The 23,216-nt window shown below is 38.3% G+C and overlaps 2 protein-coding genes across 7 annotated transcripts in view; both read right to left on the bottom strand.

Annotated features, from left to right (window-relative positions):
- Positions 1-809: 809 nt before the first annotated feature.
- On the bottom strand, positions 810-5,854 carry rassf10b (Ras association domain family member 10b). The gene is given in 2 exon segments (XM_061922599.1): positions 810-5,460; positions 5,462-5,854. Coding segments are annotated over 2 exon segments (1,164 nt in total). The 5' UTR covers positions 5,788-5,854; the 3' UTR covers positions 810-4,622.
- Positions 5,855-12,770: 6,916 nt separating this feature from the next.
- tead1b (TEA domain family member 1b) overlaps positions 12,771-23,216 on the bottom strand; it is a 179,241-nt gene continuing 168,795 nt past the window's right edge. For all 6 annotated transcript variants that reach the window (XM_061882826.1, XM_061882839.1, XM_061882847.1 and 3 more), the window contains one exon: positions 12,771-22,054. In XM_061882826.1, the coding sequence (XP_061738810.1) occupies positions 21,941-22,054 (114 nt within the window). In that variant the 3' untranslated portion in view covers positions 12,771-21,940. The remainder of the gene's footprint in view (positions 22,055-23,216) is intronic.

The raw sequence follows: 23,216 nt of genomic DNA, 5'->3' as shown, positions 1-23,216 counted from the left end.
TGAACCCGTGACTTAAAAAACAGTTATTTAAACCATCCGGTACCGACCCCGCATTCATGACTTGGCACGATCACGGTATCACCACTGTGAAAGACCTCGATACAGACGGAGTGTTCTCATCCTTCGCTGAACTCTCTTCCAAATACGATTTGCCAAACTCCCACCTTTTTCGTTTTTTTCAGGTGAGGGACTTCGTAAAGAAGCAGTTCCCACACTTTCCAAATCGTCCTCTGGAAACTCTTTTAGATACATTGTTATCTCTGAGCCCAAATCTTAAAAAATATATCTCTGTGATATATACCTCCTTCAGCTCAGTTGCTCCAAACTCTTTATCAGTGATAAGAGCCTCGTGGGAGAGTGATCTTAACACCAACATATCTGATCAACTCTGGAACTCTGCCCTGAAACTGGTCCACTCCTCCTCGATATCTGCCCGTCATGGTCTCATCCAATGCAAAGTAATCCATAAAATTCATGACACTAATTCAAAACTATCCAAAATCTACCCCAATGTTAGCAATACCTGTAATAGATGCAAACAATCTCCGGCTGATCATGTCCATATGTTCTGGTCCTGCTCTAAATTATGTTCCTTTTGAGAGGACATTTTTGACACTACCGGAAAGGCATACGGTCAAGACTTTCCCTCCAACCCACTATCAGCCATTTTCGGCATATGCCCTGATAATTCGTGCCCTGTACCACTAAAACGCGCTGTGGCTTTTACGACCTTGCTGGCCAGACGACAGATCTTGTTCAATTGGAAGCTGCCCCCCCCCCCCCCCCCCGCCCCCCCCATCACACGGCCCTTGGATTAGAGAGGTTCTCTACAATTTAAAACTGGAAAAACTTAGGTTTTCATTAAATGGCTCTGCTCAAGTTTGAAAGTTCATGGAGTCCCTTCTTACTGTATGTCAACTCTCTTGACTTATGTCCAGACGCAGATGAGGAATAATTTCCCTTTTATTTATTTATTTTTTTTTCTTTCTCTCTTTTTCTCTCCTTTCAGTCTCTGTCTGTCTCTGGCCTTGTATGTGTGTGTGTGTGTGTGTGTGAATGTGTCTGTTTTTGTCGTATTGCTTGTTTGTTTGTGCCATGTGTCCCTGGTTGGTTTGACCTGAGTGGGGTGGGTGGTTTTCGGGGTAAGGGTGTGAAGAATTCACTGACTTTAAAATTGTACTGTTTCGACTTGCACTTTTTTTTCTGTCTATTTGAAAAAATCAATAAAAAAAATTGGAATAAAACATTCCAATCTGATTTTTAAAACGGTCTTTCATAACTTTTTTAGCATTCAATCAGACATTTTGAGTTTTTGTATTAGTGTTCCTAAAAATCAGAAAAGCCGGCCCCCAGCGGCTTTTTTTTCTGTAAATTTTTGGCCCCCGAGTAAATTCAGTAAAAAAATAAAAAAACTTAAAATTCCAGTCTTTTTTTAAGACGGTTTTTCATAACTTTTTTTAGCATTCAATCAGACATCATTGTGAGTTTTTGTATTAGTGTTCCCAAAATATCAGCCATGCCGGCCCCCAGCTGCATTTTTTTCTGTAAATTTTTGGCTCCCCGAGTTAAATTTAGTAAAGAAAACTTAAAATTCCAGTCTTTTTTTAAGGCGGTCTCTCATAACTTTTTTAGCATTCAATCAGAGATTATTGTGAGTTTTTGTATTAGTGTTCCCAAAAAATCAGACATGCCGGCCCCAAGCTACATTTTTTTCTGTACATTTTTGCCTCCCTGAGTTAAATTCAGTAAAAAAAACCCTTAAAATTCCAGTCTGTTTTTTAAGATGGTCTCTCTTAACTTTTTTTAGCACTCAATCAAACATTGTGAGTTTTTGTATTAGTGTTCCCAAAATATCAGATATGCCGGCCCCTAGCTACATTTTTTTCTGTAAATTTTTGCCCCCTCGAGTTAAAATTAGTAAAAAAAAACTTAAAATTCCAGTCTTTTTTTTAAGACGGTCTTGCATAACTTTTTTTTAGCACTCAATCAGACATTGAGTTTTTGTATTAGTGTTCCCAAAAAGTCAGATTTGCAGGCCTCTAGCTCCATTTTTTTCTGTAAATTTTTGGCCCCCCGAGTTAAATTCAGTAAAAAAAACTTGAACAATTTCAGTCTGTTTTTTAAGACGGTCCCTCATAACTTTTTTTTAGCATTCAATCAGACATTATTGTGAGTTTTTGTATTAGTGTTCCTAAAAATCAGATATGCTGGCCCCGAGCTGCATTTTTTTCTGTAAATTTTTGGTCCCCCGAGTTAAATTTAGTAAAGAAAACTTAAAATTCCAGTCTTTTTTTTAAGGCGGTCTCTCATAACTTTTTTTAGCATTCAATCAGACATTATTGTGAGTTTTTGTATTAGTGAGTGTTCCCAAAAAATCTGACATGCCGGCCCCAAACTACATTTTTTTCTGTGCATTTTTGCCCCCCTGAGTTAAATTCAGTAAAAAAAAAACCTTAAAATTCCAGTCTGTTTTTTAAGACGGTCTCTCATAACTTTTTTTTAGCACTCAATCAAACATTGTGAGTTTTTGTATTAGTGTTCCCAAAAAATCAGATATGCCGGCCCCAGCTACCTTTTTTTCTGTAAATTTTTGCCCCCTCGAGTTAAAATTAGTAAAAAAAAAGTTAAAATTCCAGTCTTTTTTTTAAGACAGTCTTTCATAACTTTTTTTAGCACTCAATCAGACATTGAGTTTTTGTATTAGTGTTCCCAAAAAATCAGATTTGCAGGCCTCTAGCTACATTTTTTTCTGTAAATTTTTGGCCCCCCGAATTAAATTCAGTAAAAAAACTTGAACAATTCCAGTCTCTTTTTTAAGACGGTCCCTCATAACTTTTTTTAGCACTCAATCAGACATTGTGAGTTTTTGTATTAGTGTTCCCAAAAAATCAGATATGCTAGCCCCCCGCTACATTTTTTTCTGTACATTTTTGGCCCCCTGAGTTAAATTCAGTAAAAAAAAACTTAAAAAAATTCCAGTCTGTTTTCAAGACGGTCCCTCATAACTTTTTTAGCATTCAATCAGACATTCTTGTGAGTTTTTGTATTATTGTTCCTAAAAATCAGATATGCTGGCCCCGAGCTGCATTTTTTTCTGTAAATTTTTGGCCCACCGAGTTAAATTTAGTAAAGAAAACTTAAAATTCCAGTCTTTTTTTAAGGCGGTCTCTCATAACTTTTTTTTGCATTCAATCAGACATTATTGTGAGTTTTTGTATTAGTGTTCCTAAAAATCAGATATGCTGGCCCCGAGCAGCATTTTTTTCTGTAAATTTTTGGCCCCCCGTGTTAAATTCAGTAAAAAAACTTGAACAATTCCAGTCTGTTTTTAAGACGGTCCCTCATAACTTTTTTTTAGCATTCAGACATTATTGTGAGTTTTTGTATTAGTGTTCCTAAAAATCAGATATGCTGGCCCCGAGCTGCATTTTTTTCTGTACATTTTTGGCCTCCCGAGTTAAAATTAGTAAAAAAAACCTTAAAATTCCAGTCTTTTTTTTTTTTTAAGACGGTCTCTCATAACTTTTTTTAGCAGTCAATGAGACATTGTGAGTTTTTGTATTAGTGTTCGCTAAAAATCAGATATGCCGGTCCCCCACTACATTTTTGGCCCCCCGAGTTAAATTCAGTAAAAAAACTTAAAAAAATTCCAGTCTGTTTTTAAGACGGTCCCTCATAACTTTTTTAGCATTCAATCAGACATTATTGTGAATTTTTGTATTAGTGTTCCTAAAAATCAGATATGCTGGCCCCGAGCAGCATTTTTTTCTGTAAATTTTTGGCCCCCCGTGTTAAATTCAGTAAAAAAACTTGAACAATTCCAGTCTGTTTTTAAGACGGTCCCTCATAACTTTTTTTTAGCATTCAGACATTATTGTGAGTTTTTGTATTAGTGTTCCTAAAAATCAGATATGCTGGCCCCGAGCTGCATTTTTTTCTGTACATTTTTGGCCTCCCGAGTTAAAATTAGTAAAAAAAACCTTAAAATTCCAGTCTTTTTTTTTTTTTAAGACGGTCTCTCATAACTTTTTTTAGCAGTCAATGAGACATTGTGAGTTTTTGTATTAGTGTTCGCTAAAAATCAGATATGCCGGTCCCCCACTACATTTTTGGCCCCCCGAGTTAAATTCAGTAAAAAAACTTAAAAAAATTCCAGTCTGTTTTTAAGACGGTCCCTCATAACTTTTTTAGCATTCAATCAGACATTATTGTGAATTTTTGTATTAGTGTTCCTAAAAATCAGACATGCCGGCCCCCAGACACATTTTCATCTCTAAATTTGGCCCCGAGTTAAAATAATTGCCCAGGCCTGGGTTAGAGTGTCCGCCCTGAGATGGGTAGGTTGTGAGTTCAAACCCCGGCCGAGTCATACCAAAGACTATAAAAATGGGACCCATTACCTCCCTGCTTGGCACTCAGCATCAAGGGTTGGAATTGGGGGTTCAATCACCAAAATGAGTCCCGAGCGTGGCCATCGTTGCTGCTCACTGCTCCCCTCACTTCCCAGGGCGTGATCAAGGGGATGGGTCAAATGGAGAGGACAAATTTCACCACACCTTATGTGTGTGTGACGATCATTGCTACTTAAAATTTAACTTTAAGTCCGTGGGGTTTTGACCTTTTCAGACCAGAGACTCGCACACGGCGCTGCCGTCAGACTCCTGGCTGTGCAAGGAGTTTAAACCCGTGTCCGATTCGTCGTCGTTCCCTCCTTGACATTTGGACAAACCCATGGCCTGCTCCACCCACTCACTCATCTTCATCATCATCTTCATCATCCTCCCGCCAGCCTCATCTGCGTCCTCCAGACCCAAAGAGTTCATTTTGTCCAGCAAATCCCTCATCTCCTCCTCCCGGGTGCCGCAAATCTGCCGGCTGAGCTCCAAATCGCCCCTAATAGCCTCCAAATCCCGGCGGAGGCGCAGGCCCACACGGGAGCTGACGTCCAGCTGACTCCTCATCCTCTCCTCCTCTTGCTCCCAAGTCCTGCCGGCCGGGTCCCCGGGGTCCACATGCGTCCCCCGCAGCCTCCTCTGCACCCAGCGCAGGTTGAGCTCCTCCTCCAGCTGCACACTCATCATGTTTGCCACGGCCTCCTGCTCACGCACCTGCTCCTGCAGCCTCACCAGGTGCGCACACAGGTGCAGAGAGCGCACCTGCTGGCCGGAAGCTGCTACTGACAAGTAGGTGTCCTGCACGTAATTGAAGCCATGACTTCTGCTCCTGTCCACATGCACTCTGGCTTCATGCCTCTCGATCTCAGCGTCCAGGTCGTGGATCCTGCACGCCTGCAGGCGGATGCTGTTGTCCTGGGAGTCCAGAAGACGAGACAACTCCTGCGTCGTCTCGGCCGAGGCCGAGGAGTCCCTGCGCGTCTTCTGTTGCATCTTCTCCAATTTTCTGAAGGCTTTCCTGACGACGCGCCGCTGCGTGTCCGGAGGGAGCTGGCCCTCCACGCGCGGGCCTGTTGAGCAGCACCACGCGCGCCCCCGCGCTCTTGGCCGCGCGCTTCTCCAGCAACATGTCGCTGTCGGCCAGCATGAAGCTCACCTGGTCACGCTCCAAGCCCCACGCCCTCCACAGGCGCCAGATCCGGGTTTTGTTGGGTAGAATCCTCTGGCAGCTCCTCCACGTTTCCACGAGGAAGTAGCAGCGACGCGTGGGGGTGTTTGGATCTTCCAGCAGGACTTTGAGCACATCCGAGCAAGTTGTGCGTTTGTTGAAACCCACGACTATCTTCTCCTCCCTGCTCACCCACACTGAGATGTTTCCCTCCTCCGCCTCCATCTTTACCTCCCACTCACTTTGCTGACTAATGGCGTGGACATTTTTAGTCAACTTGTTTGGCGAGCAAGTCCACTCGCTGGCAACTTCGGCGGGATCACGTGACTGCCACTAGACCAATTAACAACGAGGGGCAGACGCGATGACGTCATGCTTGGCCTGCCTGGGTGTTAACGTGGGAAAAGTGGATGCTGTGCTCCAACTTTGGATTATTTGCGGAATTTGTGGCTTTACAAATTGCAACATATATTCATTTTTGCATGCTATTTTAGTTGCTCTGTTGAGTTTACAACCCCCTGGCGCTGTTGTGTACTGTCTCTGTACTTTTTTTGATTCTTATTTTTTCTTTACTTGTATGTAAATGTTGAATATTATAAATAAAGGTTTGTAAAAATAAAACAATATATAAGACACACAAACGTGGGAAAAGTGGATTTTCTTTATAATGTCGAAGTTTTTAAACTGCAAATTTGTCTGAACATATATCTGTTGCATGATGTACATAATACTTTATTGTGAAGCAAAATCAATCCTGGTAATATATTATAAACGGCAAAATGGGGACAAGATTTCAAGAAAAAAATTTACATTTTAATAATAAATGTGTTATTAATTCATTATGATCAGAATCATACATATAAATGGGGCATTACATGTGTCATTAATGTATTTATTGTAAAATATAGTTTCATTAAGTATCGATTCCATCATTTTATTATTTATTTAATGATATAATTGACACATTTAGGTAATTATTTATTAATCCATCTTCTTCTGCTTATCCGAGGTCGGGTCGCGGGGGCAGCAGCCTAAGCAGGGAAACCCAGACTTCCCTCTCCCCAACCACTTGGTCCAGCTCATCCCGGGAGATCCCGAGGCGTTCCCAGGCCAGCCGGGAGACATAGTCTTCCCAACGTGTCCTGGGTTTCCCCCGTGGCCTCCTACCGGTTGGAGGTGTTCGGGTGGCATCCTGACCAGATGCCCGAACCACCTCATCTGGCTCCCCTTGATGTGGAGGAGCAGCGCCTTTACTTTGAGTTCCTCCCGGATGGCAGAGCTTCTCACCCTATCTCAATTCTATGTTTTTAAATGCAGTGGGTGAAGAAGAAGTGTTGGATATTGTAAACAAATGTAAGAACAAAATGTCCACAGACTGCAATGACATTAGTATGGCATTGGTGAAAAATGTCATTACAGGAATATCAAAACCATTAACATATATCTGTAATTTGTCATTTCAAACCGGCACATTTCCGAATGAAATGAAAATAGCTAAAGTTATACCTCTGTTTAAAACTGGGAGCAAACATCACTTCACAAACTATAGACCCGTCTCTTTACTCCCACAATTCTCTAAAATATTAGAAAAACTATTCAATAACAGGTTAGATGCATTTATAGAAAAACATAATTTACTCCCTGACTGTCAATATGGGTTTAGATCAAACAGATCTACATCAATGGCAATCATTGAAACAATAGAGGAAATCACAAATTCCTACTGTGTGGAAGTTTGGGGGAATAATTATAAAAGCTCATTAAAGTCAATAACTATACTTCAGAAAAGAGCTGTACACATCATCAACAAGGTTGGATATCTGGACCATACTCATTCACTATTCTTACAGTCAAAAATATTGAAATTGAATGATATTATTTTGTATCAAACTGCACAAATAATGTATAAAGCCAAATTAAATAAACTCCCAGGAAGCATTAAAAAATTGTTCAGCACACGAGAGGGGGATTATAATTTAAGGGGATATTTTAATTTCAAAATGCTTAGTTGTAGAACGACCATCAAAAGTTTTTGTATTTCAATCTGTGGAATGAAACTATGGAATGGCTTGAATGTGGAGTTAAAGCAATGTCCAAACATAAACCAGTTTAAAAAGAAGTTTAGGTACATGGTATTCCAGAGGTACAGACATGAAGAAGGGCTTTGATATTGGGTTTCTTGTATTACAAAAGAGTTAGGGGCTGCCCATTGAGGCACTGGTACTGCTGTTTTTTTGTTTTTTTTTCATGATACTATTTCCATGAGCACTTGTGGTAACGGTGTGGCTATGTTTGTGTGTAGTGTGCATATGTATGTATATATTTATCATTTATTTATATACAAGTTCATTAAGTTTGTACATAGAGTGAACAAGGAAGTTCGAGCTCAGAGTAATTTATGATTTAAAGAAAAGGGGTGGGATTAAATAAGTGTATACTTCTTCTCACTCCTTTTCAAATATGTAAAAAAAAAAAAAAAAAGTCGAATGCTCATTTGTTTTTTTTTGTTTTTTTTTTATTCTCCATTGTTTTCATTTTGTTATAATAGCTGTTAAGGCTATAGCACTGTATTGGATCATGCTTGCTCTTGTTTGTTTTGTTTTTTTTTTGCATATTTGAAATAAAAATATATCAATCAATCAATCAATCAATCAAAGGGAGAGCCCCGCCACCCGGCGGAGGAAACTTATTTCGGCCGCTTGTACCCGTGATCTTATCCTTTCGGTCATGACCCAAAGCTCTTGACCATACGTGAGGATGGGAACGTAGATCGACCGGTAAATTGAGAGCTTTGCCTTCCGGCTCAGCTCCTTCTTCACCACAACGGATCGGTACAACGTCCGCATTACTGAAGACGCCGCACCGATCCGCCTGTCGATCTCACGATCCACTCTTCCCTCACTCGTGAACAAGACTCTTAGGTACTTGAACTCCTCCACTTGGGGCAGGGTCTCCTCCCCAACCCGGAGATGGCACTCCACCCTTTTCCGGGTGAGTAATTATTTAATTATTAATAATTTTAATAATCTTAATTACAATCGAATCTATAAATGTATTCTTAGTCTTTTAAATACTTACTTAAATTTATCGATAATCAGTCATAAGATAAATTAAATACATGAATATTACTTATGTACATATTTAAATAATGTTTCATTCATTGATTATACTTGGAATTTAGTAAACTTATTGTTATTAAATTGCCATTCATTCAATGTAAGACTACATTTAATCATGTATTGATTCAATTATTTCATTAAATATTTTGCAATGTAATTAGTTATTTGATTTCATTATTAAATTATTCATTTAATAATTAAGTAATGATTTATATATGTATTTAATGTTGGCCCATTTGGCCATCCACATTTAATACCACACATTTTACTGTAAATTATTAAATATTGACCTATTTAAGTAATTATTTAGATATTTAATTTTTTCGCATTTGGCCCACAGTAGCACCAATTTTAATTGATTGAAACTTTTATTAGTAGATTGCACAGTACAGTACATATTTCCTACAATTGACCACTAAATGGTAACACCGCAATAAGTTTTTCAACTTGTTAAGTTGGGGTACACTTTAATCAATTCATGGTAATGAATTGATAAACACTACACATGGCCACAACATTAGGGATGCAATTTTAGTGATTATGTTGTTGTCCATCCATCCATCCATCCATTTTCTACTGCTTGTCCCTTTCGTGGTTGCAGGAGGTCGCTGGAGCCTATCTCAGCTACAATCGGGCAGAAGGCGGCGTACACCCTTGACAAGTCGCCACCTCATCGCAGGGTTTCTCCATTCCATTTATTAAGCAAATTATTTTGTTGTATTTTTTTAAAATTCCTTCTATGTTAAATAGTTCACTATATTGTGAAAATGTTTTATCATGAAATTTATAATTAAATCCTGAAACAGATAAATCCATCATTAAATGATTAAATTTAATTTGACATTAATGATACATGTAATACTACATTTATGTATTTAATTCAAATGAAAAATTAAAGTAATTTTTATTTTTTTGTAGTCCCCCCCCCCCCAATAAACGCAATTATATATATATATATATATATATATATATATATATATATATATATATATATATATATATATATATATATATATACATATATATATATATATGTGTGTGTGTGCGTATGTATATATATATATATATATATATATGTATATATATATATATATATATACACAGTTGTGAGCAAAATGATCCAACCCCCACACAATTTTGGTGTTTTAGCAAGTTGGGCATTTATTAAGTATTTTGTTTATAGTCATATCAAATAGAGATGTGTCAAATAGACAAATGCAACTTAAATTGTAACACTGTATTTTACAAAATACCAAAAAAGGACATTTTTCTTAATATCTCATTGACAAAATGATTCAACCCCCTACTTACATGCATCTTTAGTACTTAGTAGAACACCCTTTGGCAGTAATTACATCCTTCAAACGTGATACATAACCGGACACAAGCTTCTTGCAACGATCTACAGGTATTTTAGCCCATTCCTCTTGGGCAAAGGCCAGTTCATTCATATTCTTGGGCTTGCGTGCTGCAACTGCCTTGTTTAAGTCCCACCACAGGTTTTCTACAGGATTTAGGTCTGGCGACTGTGAAGGCCACTCCAGAGTCTTCCAGCCCTTCTTCTGCAACCACTCTGATGTTGATTTGGAGGTATGCTTGGGATCGTTGTCCTATTGGAAGGTCCAACGTCTCCCAAGCCTCAGCTTCGTCACTGACTTCATGACATTTGCAGCTAATATATCCTGGTAGGAAATAGAATTCATAATGCCTTGAACGTGCTGGAGATTCCCGATACCTGAGGCAGAGAAACAGCCTCAGAGCATGATTGATCCCCCACCATGCTTAACAGTAGGAAAGGTGTTCTTCTCTTTGTAAGCTTCATTTTTTCTCCTCCAGACATAACGTTGATTCATAGGCCCAAAGAGTTCCAGTTTTGTCTCATCACTCCATAGAACAGTTTCCCAAAACCTTTGGGATTTGTCCAGATGATTTTTGGCATACTGGAGTCTATTTTTCTTGTGCCTGGTAGTCAGAAATGGGGTGCGCCTGGGAGTTCTGGCATGGAGGCCTTCATCTCGTAGTGTGCGCCTTATTGTTTGGGACGAAACCTGCGTTCCCGCCTCTGCAATGTCCTGTTGTAGTTCCTCAGCTGTTACCCGGGGGGTTTTCACCACTGTACGCACACAGCATCCTCTTTCTACCACGCCCAGGTAGTGTTTCCACTGTGCCTTTAGCTTTAAACTTGCGAATTATGCTCCCAACTGTGTCTCTTGGAATGTGTAATGTCTTTGCTATTTTCTTATATCCATATCCTTTCTTATGAAGAGAAATTACCTCCTCTCTTGATTTCTTGGACCACTCCCTGGACTTCACCATGTTGCAAATACACCATTGACAATCTACAAGAAGCTGAGAGTCAGTCTTTTTCAATCAGTTTAATTGTTGCTCGTTATGGTTCTAATCACATCTACAGGTGTTTCCAACACCTGATTGAAAATACCTTTTTCAAATTCTGTTCTTAAGAGTTATTATTTTCAAGGGGTTGAATAATTTTGTCAATGAGATATTAAGAGAAATGACACTGTTTGGTATGTTACAAAATATAATGTTGTAATTCAAGTTCCATCTGTCCATTTAATGCATCTTTATTTGATATGACTATAAACAAAATGCGGAATAAATGTCCAACTTGCTAAAACACCAAAATTGTGTGGGGGTTGAATAATTTTGATCACAAATGTATACACATACCGTACACACACACACATATATATATATATATATATATATATATATATATATATATATATATATATATATATATATATATATATATATATATATATATATATATATATATATATGTATATATATATTTATACATACATATATATATACATACATATACACACTCATAAATTTTTGGAGTCGAATAGTTTACTGACAGGTAAAGCGCATAGACATTGTGTGAAAATAACAGTGTATACCATTTACAAAATATACTCAGTTAAATAATTTCTTTGAAATTTTTTTGTGACATAAATTCATCTAAATAAAAAAATATTATAGAAACTATATGACAAATATTATTAATATCTCCATTATTGAGAAAATAAAGAGAGAGTATGCACCTGGGGATAGGTTGATTGGCAACACTGAATTGGCCCTAGTGCAGTGGTTCTCAAATGGGGGTATGCGTACCCCTGGGAGTACTAGAAGGTATGCCAAGGGGTACGTGAGATTTAAAAAAATATTCTCACAATAGGAACAATTAAAAAATCCTATATATATATTTATTGAATAATACTTCAACAAAATATGAATGTAAGTTCATAAACTGTGAAAAGAAATGCAACAATGCAATATTCAGTGTTGACAGCTAGATTTTTTGTGGACATGTTCCATAAATATTGATGTTAAAGATTTATTTTTTTGTGAAGAAATGTTTAGAATAAGTTGATGAATCCAGATGGATTGTTATTACAATCCCCAAAGAGGGCACTTTAAGTTGATGATTACTTCTATGTGTAGAAATCTTTATTTATAATTGAATCGCTTGTTTATTTTTCAACACGTTTTTAGTTATTTGTATATCTTTTTTTCCAAATAGTACAAGAAAGACCACTACAAATGAGCAATATTTTGCACTGTTATACAATTTAATAAATCAGAAACTGATGACATAGTGCTGTATTTTACTTCTTTATCTCTTTTTTCAACCAAAATAATGCTTTGCTCTGATTAGGGGGTACTTGAATTAAAAAAATGTTCACAGGGGGTACATCACTGAAAAAAGGTTGAGAACCACTGATCTAGTGTGTGAATGTGAGTGTGAATGTTGTCTGTCTATCTGTGTTGGCCCTGTGATGAGGTGGCGACTTGTCCAGGGTGTGCCCTGCCTACCGCCCAGATGCCTGAGGTAGGCTCCAGCACTCCCTGCGACCTCAAAAGGGACAAGCGGTAGTAAAATGGATGGATGGAAAGAGAAAGTAACACAACCCCTCTCTGGTGTTCCATTATGGTACTACACTGACTTTGTAGAAGCTGAAACTGGGCTCATTGACACTCGAGCATGTGACGCCATCTGCTGTTAGACTTCGGGAAGACGTCAGATACAACAGAACACGAATAAAAGCCAGCACAATACTGTTCTTTTTCCAATTTATTTAACTGCAGTATTGCATACAAACAAATCTAGAAAGCTAAAAAATATCTAGTGTTTCCAAGAAAGCATCATAATGTAAAGGAGCAATAACTAAGACCATAATAATAGAATAACAAAGCAAAAAAAAAGAAAACAGAACCACACAAACCTGGCAGAGTCTTATTTTCGCTTGCTTGCTCCAACACATTACAGTCATAGATACGAGAAAGATATCACACATATGTACCAAGAAAATGCTAAGATATCCTTTTTTTTGTACAAAGCACCTTCTTACAAGAACACAAAACATAAAACATGAGCAATGTGAATCATTAACATCACTTGAAAGTCACCATCGGGAAATGATGTGAAAACAGAACTGTACCAGTACCTTATTAGCTTGACAAAATGACAAATTACAAATCTGCTGATACTCTTTCAATTAGTAGCTGTTTTTTTTTTTTTTTAAAGAGTGCCACTTTTGTATGACAAAAATAGTGCAGACATTCATGCCTCTGAAGTCCTCATCAGTCCTGATGTTGTAGTGCTGAAACTACATGTCAACATGGACCAGCAGTAACACAAGAAACAGACACTGTCAACACACCTACAACTGCATACAAGTACATCGATACATGTGAAGCCATAAAAAAGTCGTAAGAAGAAAAGAGCACAGTGTCTTTAAGACTGTGGTGTCAAAACACTGACTGAAATATAAGAATACACCTGGGAAACATCTTTCAGGTAACTTGAATTATTCATGAAACATACTTTTGGAAATGTCAGGACTACGATAACTACCTCATAAATGTACAAAAAAACTTTGAACATATTGCCAAATTCAATAGTCAGGGCTGGGCCCTTTAGTTCCATTTTTGTTCCCAGAGTACAGAAGCAAAGACCATTAATAGGTACGCTTGGAGGAGTTTGGTGTGGAGGAACCTGAGAACCCAGACCTAAATCCCGATGCAGAAGAACATACAGTAAGGAAGGGATTCATATGGCCCCATTCCTGGCTGGATCTTGCATGAGAGGAAGAGGGGAGGGGCTAATCCTTCTGCAATGCAGTCTGCTGAAAATGATGGAAAGCGCCACTCGACAGGGCAAATGACAATGTGGTCAGAGTTGGAATAGCCGTAAAACACATTTTAAAATATTCAACACTCTACTGCTGGCTGAAGTGGATAGTGCACCCCCCAATTCAAAACGTTTCATGTGTCAGGTAAAACACACTAATGCACCCATTTGAATCCCTTTCCTACTGTACAATCTTTCTTAGGTCCATCAAGGGCCAGTCATTCCCTAAGAAAGATATTTATCCGAGCTGTTGGAGGAAAACAAATATTTTTGAGGGAATTCCAGAAGAGGCTATATTGTCTTCCATTGTCACTTCCTGTAAGTGCAAACGTTACGTCTCGATCATATCATGAAGTAACAGTTTGGATTATAGATGATGCAAGTTTGTCAACAGAAAGAGTAACATAAATATTTTCTTCTCTATCTTATTTTTTTTAGAATAGAATGGAATAGAATAGAAAGTAGTTTATTGATCCCTGGGGGAAATTCAGCATTTTGTAAAACACTTCCCCCTGCAAGAGTTTAAAGTCCTAAAACAGTGGTTCACAAATGGGGGTACACGTACCCCTGGAGGTACTTGAAGGTATACCAAGGGGTATGTGAGATTTTTTTAAAACATATTTTAAAAATAGCAACAATTCAAAAATCCTTTATAAATATAATACTTCAAAAAATATGAATGTAAGTTCACAAACTGTGAAAAGAAATGCAACAATGCAATATTCAGTTTTGACAGCTACATTTTTTGTGGACATGTTCCATAAATATTGATGTTAAATATTTCTTTATTGTGAAGAAATGTTTGGAATTAAGTTCATGAATCCAGATGGATCTCTATTACAATCCCCCAAAAGGGCACTTTAAGTTGATGATTACTTCTGTGTGTAGAAATCTTTATTTTTTTATAATTGAATCACTTGTTTATTTTTCAACAAGTTTTTAGTTATTTTTATATCTTTTTTTCCAAATAGTTCAAGAAAGACCACTAAAAATGAGCAATATGTTACATTGTTATACAATTAAATAAATCAGAAACTAATGACATAGAGCTGTATTTTACTTCTTTATCTCTTTTTCAAAACCAAAAATGCTTTGCTCTGATTAGGGGGTACTTGAATTAAAAAAATTTTCACAGGGGGTACATCACTGAAAAAAAGTTGAGAACCACTGTCCTAAAAGACCTTTATACAACATCATTAGTGAAATCCAAAAGAGAAGCACATACTATACCAGGGTTTTTCAAAATGTCTCTCCTCAGACAACATAACAGATGGGGACCTAAAACTACTCCCTGAAAAACTAATGCTCAGTTGCAAAACTTAAAATCCATTTGTTTGACCTTTGACATAACTGTTAGCTTTTTCTTGATTTTTCTAAAGCTGAGGCAGTCTTCTTTGTCTTAGGGAAGGCCTGCCTCACACTTTGAAAACCTCGGTCCTACACAGCTTCCGTTGATAGCGTTCCAACCCTTTGAGCAAAAAGGCAATGTGGTGCTTGGTTCTTATCCCATTTTTGGTCATTTTGTTAGATTCATTTGTAAATCGTTTTAAACCCAAAGGCACTTTTTTCGCTACCATGAATGGCACAATAAGACAACAACTTTTTGTAGGGTGTGTTTTTTTTTACACAGGACATTCTGCCAGAGTTCACATAGAAAAGGCTGATATTAAGAAATGTAGTGGTACTTCAACCTACTAGTAAATTGCGTTCAATGAGCTTGTAACCTTAAAGCAGCCAAGACCATTGAAATTAATTCAAATCAATTTAATTTGTGATTGGCCCTCCTGAAACAGCACAATTTTAACCTTTATCATGCCTTTTAAAAACAATTACCTTTAAATAAGAAATGTTTAAAAAACTACACAATAGTAGTACAGACAACTGCAGTAGTTTAATAAATAATATAATAAGAATGTACAAACCCTGTTTCCATATTAGTTGGGCAATTGTGTTGGATGTAAATATAAACGGAATACAATGATTTGCAAATCCTTTTCAACCCATATTCAGTTGAATGCATGACAAAGACAAGATATTTAATGTTCAAACTCATAAACTTTATCTTTTTTGCAAATAATAATTAACTTAGAATTTCATGGCTGCAACACATGCCAAAGTAGTTGGGAAAGGGCATGTTCACCACTGTGTTACATCACCTTTTCTTTTACCAACACTCAATAAACGCTTGGGGACAGAGGAAACTAATTGTTGAAGCTTTTAAAGTGGAATTCTTTCCCATTCTTGTTTTATGTAGAGCTTCAGTCGTTCAACAGTCCGGGGTCCGCTCTCGTATTTTACGCTTCATAATGCGGCACACATTTTCGATGGGAGACAGGTCTGGACTGCAGGCAGGCCAGGAAAGTACCCATACTCTTTCACTACGAAACCACGCCGTTGTAACACGTGGCTTGGCATTTTCTTGCTGAAATAAGCAGGGGCGTCCATGATAACGTTGCTTGGATGACAACATATGTTGCTCCAAAACCTGTATGGACCATTCAGCATTAATGGTGCCTTCACAGATGTGTAAGTTACCCATGACTTGGGTACTAATACACCCCCATACCATCACAAATGCTGGCTTTTGAACTTCGCGCCTATTTCAATCCGGATGGTTATTTTACTCTTTGTTCCGGAGGACACCACGTCCACAGTTTCCAAATATAATTTGAAATGTGGACTCGTCAGACCACAGAACACCTTTCCACTTTGCATCAGTCCATCTTAGATGAGCTCGGGCCCAGCGAAGCCAGCGGCGTTCCTTGGTGTTGTGGATAAATGGGTTTTGCTTTGCATAGCAGAGTTTTAACTTGCGCTTACAGATGTGGCAACCAACTGTAGTTACTAACAGTGGTTTTATGAAGTGTTCCTGAGCCCATGTGGTGATATCCTTTACACACTGATGTCGGGTTTTGATGCAGTACCGCCTGAGGGATCAACGGTCTGTAATATCATCGCTTACGTGCAGTGATTTCTCCAGATTCTCTGAACCTTACGATGATTTTACGGACCGTATATGGTAAAATCGATAAATACCTTGCATTAGCTCGTTGAGAAATGTTCTAAAACTGTTCGACAATTTGCTTACAAAGTGGTGACCCTCACCCCATTCTTGTTTGTGAATTACTTAGCATTTCATGGAAGCTGCTTTTAAACCCAATCATGGTGCACACCTGTTCCCAATTAGCCTGCACACCTGTGGGGTGTTCCAGATAAGTGTTTGATGAGAATTTCTCAACTTTATCGGTATTTATTGCCACTTTCCCAACTTCTTTGTCACGTGTTGCTGGCATCAAATACTAAATTCAATGATTACTTGCAAAAGAAAATGTTTATCAGTTTGAACATCAAATATGTTGTCTTTGTAGCATATTCAACTGAATATGGGTTGAAAAGGATTTGCAAATCATTGTATTTCGTTTGTATTTACATCTAACAAAAATTCCCAACTCATATGGAAACGGGGTTTGTAAAGCGTGTAAACTCTTCAAAAACATTTTTAGCAATTTTTGGTTCTTCCTGTCTTATTACATCCAAAATGTACAATGAGAACAAAGAGGGATGGATGATCAATAATAAATAACATTGATAATAACAATGGATTAGATTTATATAGCGCTTTTCTAGACACTCAAAACACTTTACAGAGAACTAAGAAGCCATTATTCATTAACTCCTCATTGACACATGGATGGTGGTAAGCTACATTTGTAGCCAGAGCCGCCCTGGTCTAGAATGATGGAAACTTGGCTGCCAACTAGCGCCTACGGCAGGTGTCTGACCACCACCAAACATTCAATAACATTTATACACCTAAGGACACAATCATACCAGGAACCCTCAAGTTGTTGGCAAGGCTGAGTCACGCCGTTCCAATAAGGTTGCGAAAGCAGTGAGTAATGGCGTTAAAAAAAGAGGATATGCTATATTATAATATTTCCCACAATCTGCGTCGTGAGGGACAAGAGTGCACTGCAAAAACTGAAATCTAAGTAAGATTAAATATCTCAAATAAGGGTGATATTGTCACACCGCGGTGAGGGATGTCTTGTTTTGGTTTTTTTGTCTTATGGTTTTAATTTGAAAAGTAACTCTCCTCTCGTTTCAGGTCACTTGCCCTTCCTTTTGTGTCATCAGTCTGACGTCATCCATGTTCTCTGATTGTTTCCAGCTGTTCCCTATTACCTTCATGTGTTTATAAGCTCACTCCTTCCTTTGTTCTGTGCCAGATTGTCTCGTTTATTCGTGCTCTCTAGCGTCCATATCTTTGTCCATGCCTTGCCTTGTCTTGTGCCTATGTCCCTTGATCCTGAACCCCTTTATGAATATTTTGAGTTTTCCTTTTTTTCCTCCTCAGCAGAGTGATTTTGATTATTTAGTTATTCAGCCGCAGTGGTAAGTTTCAGTTAAGTTTTTCATTCATTCCTCAACTTTTTGAGTGACTATTTTTGATAAATACTCTATTAGATTATTTAGTGTAGAAATTTTCATAGATGTTGTTTTGGTCCTCCTGTTGGAGCGCCTTTTGTTAAATACTGTTTATAGTTCGTCTTTACTTTTGCGTTCTCCTCCGTTCGGAGTGATTTTCGGTTGTTCCTTCTTTTTCTGGAACCTTTGCTCCGAGTAGTTTATTTTTGTGATTATAGATGTTTTTTCTTGACTCGGGAGGTAAAAGGAAATTGTCAAAATAAAAGCCTGTCTAAAGTCCCAAATCTGCATCTGAGTCCAAATCCTTTTATCAAAGCGTGACAGATATTTGCTTATTTTCTGTCTGATAAGATAATTCTTCTCACTAAGCAGATTTTATGTTAGAGTGTTTTACTTGTTTTAAGTGTTTTGGTCCTAAATGATCTCAGTAAGATATTACAGCTTGTAGCTGAGATTTTATGACCTATAGTGAGTAAAACATGCTTAAAACTAGAATATTAGCTGATGCAAAGCTGTGTCATTAATACTTACAAGTATAAAACTACTTTTTTAAAGTAATAATTTCTTAATTCAAGCATGAAAAAAGAATCATGATGCCGGGCGCATATCATTATGTCAAGATAATGGTACTAGCATTTAATTAATTTAAGAATATTTTTCAACATATTGAGCAAAAAGGTCTAATTTTTTTTCTACCAGGAAAAGTGCACTTGTTATTAGTGAGAATATACGTATTTTAAGGGATTTTGGGGTTCATTGAGGTTAGCTAATTTTACTTGTTTTGGAAAGTCTTGAAAGCCGAATTTTCTTGTTCTATTGGCAGATATTTTTGCTTAGTTCAAATAAAATACCCCTAATTTTTGTATTTTTTATTTCTTGTTTTTGAACACTGATTTTTTGCAGTGTGGATGCTTTTTGGGCAATGTGCTGGGAGAAATAGGAGGCAGCAGCAATAGCGTAGCGGTGAGAACATTGCTGGTTCGTAGCGCAGCAGAGCAAAAGACCCTCCTGGGCTCCTTGAACAGTTTCAAGCTCATCCGTGTGTGGAGGATCAAGCTTCAGTAGCAGGATGATGTTGGCTTTGGAAGATGGATCGCTGCTTAAAGTTTGGTTTCAAATGGTTGTAAAACAAAATTATGTCGATTCCCAGCTAAAAGCTAATGCTGGCGTGTAAGACTGGAGGTTTTGGGGCCAATCTTACACCGTTCTCCATTCATTCTCCAAGCTAACGGCTAATGTTGACTCAAGCCACATGAAAACAAACACACACACGCGCCCGGTCCCCATTATCTCAACACATAAAATTTTTATTGCACATTTAAGTTGATATTTTCTTTGTTATATTTTTAAACGTAGGCTACAGAACATTTAGTTTTTATGTTGGCATTTCTGGTTCTTAATTTATTTGTTTTATTTTGAAGGTATTTGTTTTCTTTTTGTTTGCATATTTAAGTTTGCATTTTCTTTGCTACAGAACATTTAGTTTTTATGTTGGCATTTGTTAAGGGTTTCTTAATTTAATATTTGTTTTTGCAGAGAGCGATTCACGTCTGTCGCCCTCTGGCCCACAGAACTGTAGCTGAGTGATTCAGGGTCGCTTCATGAACCTACAAGAACTGACTGGTTGTCGCTGAGGACATGAATCACGTTCGCGCTGTACTCACTCACTCATTCAGAATCAGGACTCGCGATTCGCGCACCTACTGACACAGAGAACTGACTGTGTCGCGGAGGAGGACGTCACATTGTGGCTCTCGTTCAGTCACTGTGCGCGTCGTTCATTAGGTGCTGAGGGCTTGTGTCGTTCGCGAACTGACACACACCGAGATCTGCCGCTGGGGAAGCTGTTACTGACTGACTCATGATTCGCTGACCTGCACACAGAACTGCTGCTGCAGAAGTGATTCAGTGAACGCATTTTTTGAACGAATCTATTTAAGGAACTGATTCTAGTGATTCAGTACAGTCAAAAGAACTGCTGAGCCCATCACTAGGCTAGAGCTCGCCAACCCATCGATCTTTGGGACCCTCCCAGTCGTTCGCAAAAATATTACAACAAAAAATATCGTATTAATATGACATCAGGGATTTTATGTTGATTTATATACAAAAGTAAACATTGACATGTGCTCAGGCGAGAATATTTGATGAAAAAAGGTGCCAACTACAGAACGATTTCCCCGTTTATCCACTCTTTATCACAGAGGAAAAACTCTCCCGGCGAACAGCTGATATTACTACTTCCGGTGCTGACGTAACCAGATTGGCATCCCATTTGTGACCATAGGATGGACAAGTATACTACTATAGTACCCATAACAGCTTCCGCAGCAGTGGTGCTCAAGGTGTGGCGCAGGGGTCATCTGTGGCCTGTGACTCCTTTGTCATAGGCCCTAGAGGCACATTAAAAAAACAAAAAACACCCGCAAAAATTGGTATAACAGCGAGAAGCGCAATGAGAAAAAACTAAATGTTGACATCAGCCAATAATAAAACCACTAAGCTTTGCCTTTAAAAAAACATACATACATTCATACATATACATATACACACACACACATATATATATATATATATATATATATATATATATATATATATATGTATAAAGCATACGTTGAGGTACCACTGTAATGTATAAGACTTTTGTATATCATAGGAGGCATTTTAATGAATGTAACCTCAAATGGGCTTTCCAGAGTGTATCAATAATACTTTGTGTCGGACTTGTTGGACTAAATACACTAAGGCACTGTAGTACTCTTACACTTTGGCAGAATGTATTAGAAATCTCTCACATGACTTTCCACGGCACAAGATCAGTTTTAGTGGCTGTAGCGTGTTTAAGGCTGGGGGACGTCATAGGCCACATTTATGGGAATGTAGTGTGAGTGATAACACTATGACTTGCAATGCTACTCATTTAGGAGGGACGAAAACATGGCTTACTGTTTAAATGTGATGTGATAGTGTTGTGGTTCATCAAAAAGACAGAGGAAAGTGGTTTTGGACAGTCAAGTTTTTGTAGTGTTTTTAACTTTCCAGAAATTAAAAATTCTCCTACTTGAGAGGAACGGGAATGCAGAGGCAAGTTGGAATGTTTCCTGAATTCATTAGAAAATGCATCAAAATGATTGTGGTGTCTCTTTTAGAGAGCATTCAAATTGCTGCAAGGGTGCTGAAATGCTTCAACAGGGATAAAATGTACTGCTTTGTTGATAAAACAGATAGAAAAGCAGAATATTTAGTGTCATCACAGCTTCTTTGGAGCTCTATTGACTGCTGATGGAACACATATTCTCAACATATTACGCACGTCTCATTAGGCAACTAGCACAAAAAGGCCTATAGCCCATTTATATATTTTGTGTCTTAGCAAAAAATAACAAAGACAACACACACAGGTCCATTTCCTAATTTTAGAGTAGTACATATTTGTACGTAGATGCCACAGTTCCTCCTACTTTACTGAGTATAATCTCTCAAGGAGACGTCCAGCAGTAAAGTGTGGGTAAAATAAAACAGCTGCAGTTGAACAACACAAAACAACACAGTGATAAAAGGAGACTTCAGGTAATGACCAACAAAACGCGTCGTTGGTGTGACTTTCAGCGAGAGGCACAGCCACTTGTCTGGAGGTCAGAGAGTCTGTGAGGAGAGAGGATTTTTTTCATTCTTTTACCAGTCTGTAGATATGATGCTGGGCGCCGTGCTCGCTGTTGGACACCTCAAACACACATGCCATACAAAGCAGAGTCTCCTGGGTGTCCCTGTTCGTCACCACCTGCAAACACACACACACAGACTTGAGGACTAATCGGAAACCTGACATATATTTATAAGCTCATAATCTAACACAAAACACAATAGAATTGCGAAAATAATAAAATAAATATTTAAAATGCATCTTTAATTCCAAGATGGCGGCGCCCGGACGGGCTGCGCTCTCGAGGAGCTCCTGCTAAAGATGGAACATTTGGCAGAAATACCGGACAATTCCACAAACTTTATGGCTGGCTCACATCGTGGTCACTCCGTGATCACATACGACCGCCAGACACTTCTGGATGTGGACGAATCGGGCCGTTTTGGACTGATAGACACTTGCGTGCTAAACATGCTAACTAGCATGGGAATACATCGGCGGCTACATCCAGCGGCCTGTGAAGCAGGGGAGTCTAGTAGCAGCGGGGGCCGTCTACGGAGCAGACGCCAGCGGTGTGATCGGAAACGCGGATGCCGAGCGGGGCTAAAAACAAAGCAGAAGGCTAATCCCCACAGAACACCACTTTCCTCCATCCCGAAGACGGATTTAGATGGAAAATGCGAGACTACTGGTCTGGGTAAGGAGTCAGTTAAATTAGAACAAGTTTTTTCTGCTTTGAGTGTTTCAGAGTTGGACATGTGTGTTACTGAGATGGCTAACCATGATGTGTGCAGTTTATCAAAGCAACAAACAAATAATCGGAAAATCCCCGTTACTGAGGTGGCTAACCATGATGCGTGCAGTTTATCAAAGCAACAATCAAACAATCGGAAAATTCCTGTCGTATCAATTCCTAGATATGGTCGTAACTATACTAAATGCACTGGGCATAATAAACACAACATTATTAATATTGCTACTACGGATAATTTGATCAAAAACTCCCTAAAACAGCCCACTACCTATAATGTTTTTTTAAACATAAGATCATTGTCTCCTAAAACGTTGTTAGTTAATGATATTATCAGAGACAACAATCTTAACGTCATCGGTCTCAGCGAAACCTGGCTTAAACCAAACGACTTTTTTGCGCTAAATGAGGCATGTCCTCCTAACTTTACACATGTGCATATTGCCCGTCCGCTCAAAAGGGGTGGGGGGGTCGCACTAATATACAACGAAAACTTTAACCTTAGTCCTAACATAAATAATAAATATAAATCGTTTGAGGTGCTTACTA

The sequence above is a fragment of the Nerophis ophidion genome, linkage group LG02 (assembly GCF_033978795.1).
Source record: "Nerophis ophidion isolate RoL-2023_Sa linkage group LG02, RoL_Noph_v1.0, whole genome shotgun sequence".
Taxonomy (NCBI): domain Eukaryota; kingdom Metazoa; phylum Chordata; class Actinopteri; order Syngnathiformes; family Syngnathidae; genus Nerophis; species Nerophis ophidion.
Note: the sequence above shows the minus strand (reverse complement) of the source record. Positions and strands in the feature narration are given on the sequence as shown.